Source organism: Engraulis encrasicolus, chromosome 9, assembly GCF_034702125.1.
Source record: "Engraulis encrasicolus isolate BLACKSEA-1 chromosome 9, IST_EnEncr_1.0, whole genome shotgun sequence".
NCBI lineage: Eukaryota > Metazoa > Chordata > Actinopteri > Clupeiformes > Engraulidae > Engraulis > Engraulis encrasicolus.
In genome coordinates this window covers 44,498,694-44,501,193 of record NC_085865.1, presented here as the reverse complement: position 1 = coordinate 44,501,193, position 2,500 = coordinate 44,498,694, and the positions used below count along the sequence as shown (strand labels likewise).

Here is a 2,500-nt window from a genome sequence, read left to right as displayed (position 1 = left end):
TGGACGCTCACTCCCAGTCAGCCGAGTAGGGATGCCTAGTCAACTTGTTTTCTTAAAAGCGCCAAATCAACAGTTGTCAGCGGACGCGTGGTCTTTTGTTGTAGGCCTAGTGTAGCCTAGGCCATGTTTTACATGTTGAACATACAATGACGAAGTTTGTCACTGCATTGTTCGCCAAGGATTACATTTCCAGCATGTGCTAGCAAGGAGCATAATATGGATAACTAAGAAGACGCACAAGCTACGTGGAGTAAGGTAGGAGAGGTTTCCTGTTACTACTTTGTCCGCTGTGACATATCATGTCCTTCACGTAGGTTCTTCTTAATTGTTGTCACTTTTACTGTACAGTTGTAACTATGCGCGTGCAACCTTTCCTGATTTTATATTGACCGCATGGACATCAGGGGAAATGACATTCTCTTGGGGGCCGAACAGGTTCTTCTGGGTTAAATTATAGCCCATCCTTCTTAACGACAAGGAGCAGCAGCTTCACAGGGCTCGCGGGGATTTATTTGCATTAACAGTAACGTAACAAATGCTTCGATAGCGTGCTGACTGCATCCAAAACGTATTCCCTAGTTTTCGCCTTTCTTATCCTCTCACGCCCCTCCCATGCATTTGGACACCGCACCCAATATCTCTGGTTAGTCTAACCGAAGGAAACATAAGGTGCGCTGTCACGTGTGTGTGTGTGTGTGTGTGTGTCTGTGTGTGTGTGTGTGTGTGTGTGTGTGTGTGTGTGTGTGTGTGTGTGTGTGTGTGTGTGTGTGTGAGTGCGTGTGTGTGTGTGTGTGTGTGTGTGTGTGTGTGTGTGTGTTTATACTTACTATGCGTGCGTAACTAAATTAGGCTACTGCAAATTGCCTCATCCTAACGTCTTTGCCTATCTTGGCTATTTATCACGTGCTATTTTGAGTATGGAGGAGCCCACATAGAAAATCTTGCTTGCGCACAGGTTCTGTTGTTATTACAGTGGTCTCGGGCTTCGGACGGGTTCGGACACAAACATTTTAAATAGTCTCGGGCTCTGGTCGGGGTCGATCACTTTTCTGTCGGCTGAGGGCCGGGCTCGGACAGAAAAATACGGCCCGAGCCACACTCTAATACACACCCACACACAGCATCTCTCTCTCTCTCTCTCTCTCTCTCTCTCTCTCTCTCTCTCTCTCTCTCTCTCTCTCTTTCACACACACACTCTCTCTCTCACACACACACATTCTCTCACTCACTCACTCTCTCGCTCACTCTTTCTCTTTTAGTAGTACATCAATATAATCACATGCAGAATTACGTGATTAGAAATTGGTTCAACCAAGTTCTCTAAATCTCTCTCCTCCTTCTCCTCCTCTTTCTCTCTCTCTCTCTCCATCTCTCTCTCTCCATCTCTCTCTCCTCTCCCTCTCTCTCTCTCTCTCTCTCTCTCTCTCCCTCACCGTCTCCCTCTTCTCTCCTCCTCTCTCTCTCCCTCTCTCTCGCTGTCTCTCTCCCTCTTCTCTCTCTCTCTCTCTCTCTCTCGCTCTCTCTCGCTGTCTCCTCTCTCTCTCTCTCCCTCTCCCTCTCTCCAGACCGGTGCCAAGGTGCATGTTGACATTCTGAGTGAGTTGGTGCGTCCCAGTATTGACTACGTGCGCCACAAGAAGTTCCGCTCTGGAAACTACCCCTCGTCCCTCAGCAACGAGACGGACCGCCTGGTACACTGGTGCCATGGGGCCCCGGGGGTCATCCACATGCTCATCATGGCCTACAAGGTGAGACACATGAGACACACGCACACACACACACACACATGCTTATCATGGCCCACAAGGTGAGACGCACGCACGCACACACACACACACACACACATGCTTATCATGGCCAACAAGGTGAGACGCACGCACGCACGCACGCACACGCACACACACACACACACACACATGCTTATCATGGCCAACAAGGTGAGACACACACACACACACACACACACACACACACACACACACCAACAACACACAAACACACAGACACACGCAGACAGACACACACACACACACTCATCTTGGCTCATAAGGTAAGACACTAGCAGGCATGTTTACCGTACACAAAGTCACACCGCAAAGTGTGACAGTGAAACACACACACGCCCACACACCCACACACACATAACTTACACACACACACACACTCTCACACATACCGATGAATGTATACACGTTACGCATACAGGCTCATCATAGATAACACACAGACTGGTACATGATTATCTTTGGTATTTTTATGTTTGTGTGTGTGCGTGTATGCATGCACTCCTGTGTGCGTGTATGTCTACATTGAGCTTAGCCTCATCTGCAGTAATGAGGGACCCAGCACCCCATACACAAACTACCCATCATGCCCTGGGCTTTCCAGGTGGTGTCAGGGATGACTATCTGAGCCCATTATGGTTTTCTGTGGGAGAATTGGCTTAACGAGGGTTACCGGGTAGACTACAGGTGGTAAAGCCAGACTCTGTGCGTCTGAT

The 2,500-nt window shown here is 48.8% G+C and overlaps 1 protein-coding gene across 1 annotated transcript in view; it reads left to right on the top strand.

Annotated features, from left to right (window-relative positions):
• The window catches only part of lancl2 (LanC lantibiotic synthetase component C-like 2 (bacterial)), a 92,623-nt gene that overhangs the window by 73,142 nt on the left and 16,981 nt on the right, over positions 1–2,500 (top strand). Inside the window, exon 7 of the mRNA XM_063207218.1 lies at positions 1,566–1,748. Within this exon, the coding sequence (XP_063063288.1) occupies positions 1,566–1,748 (183 nt within the window). The remainder of the gene's footprint in view (positions 1–1,565; positions 1,749–2,500) is intronic.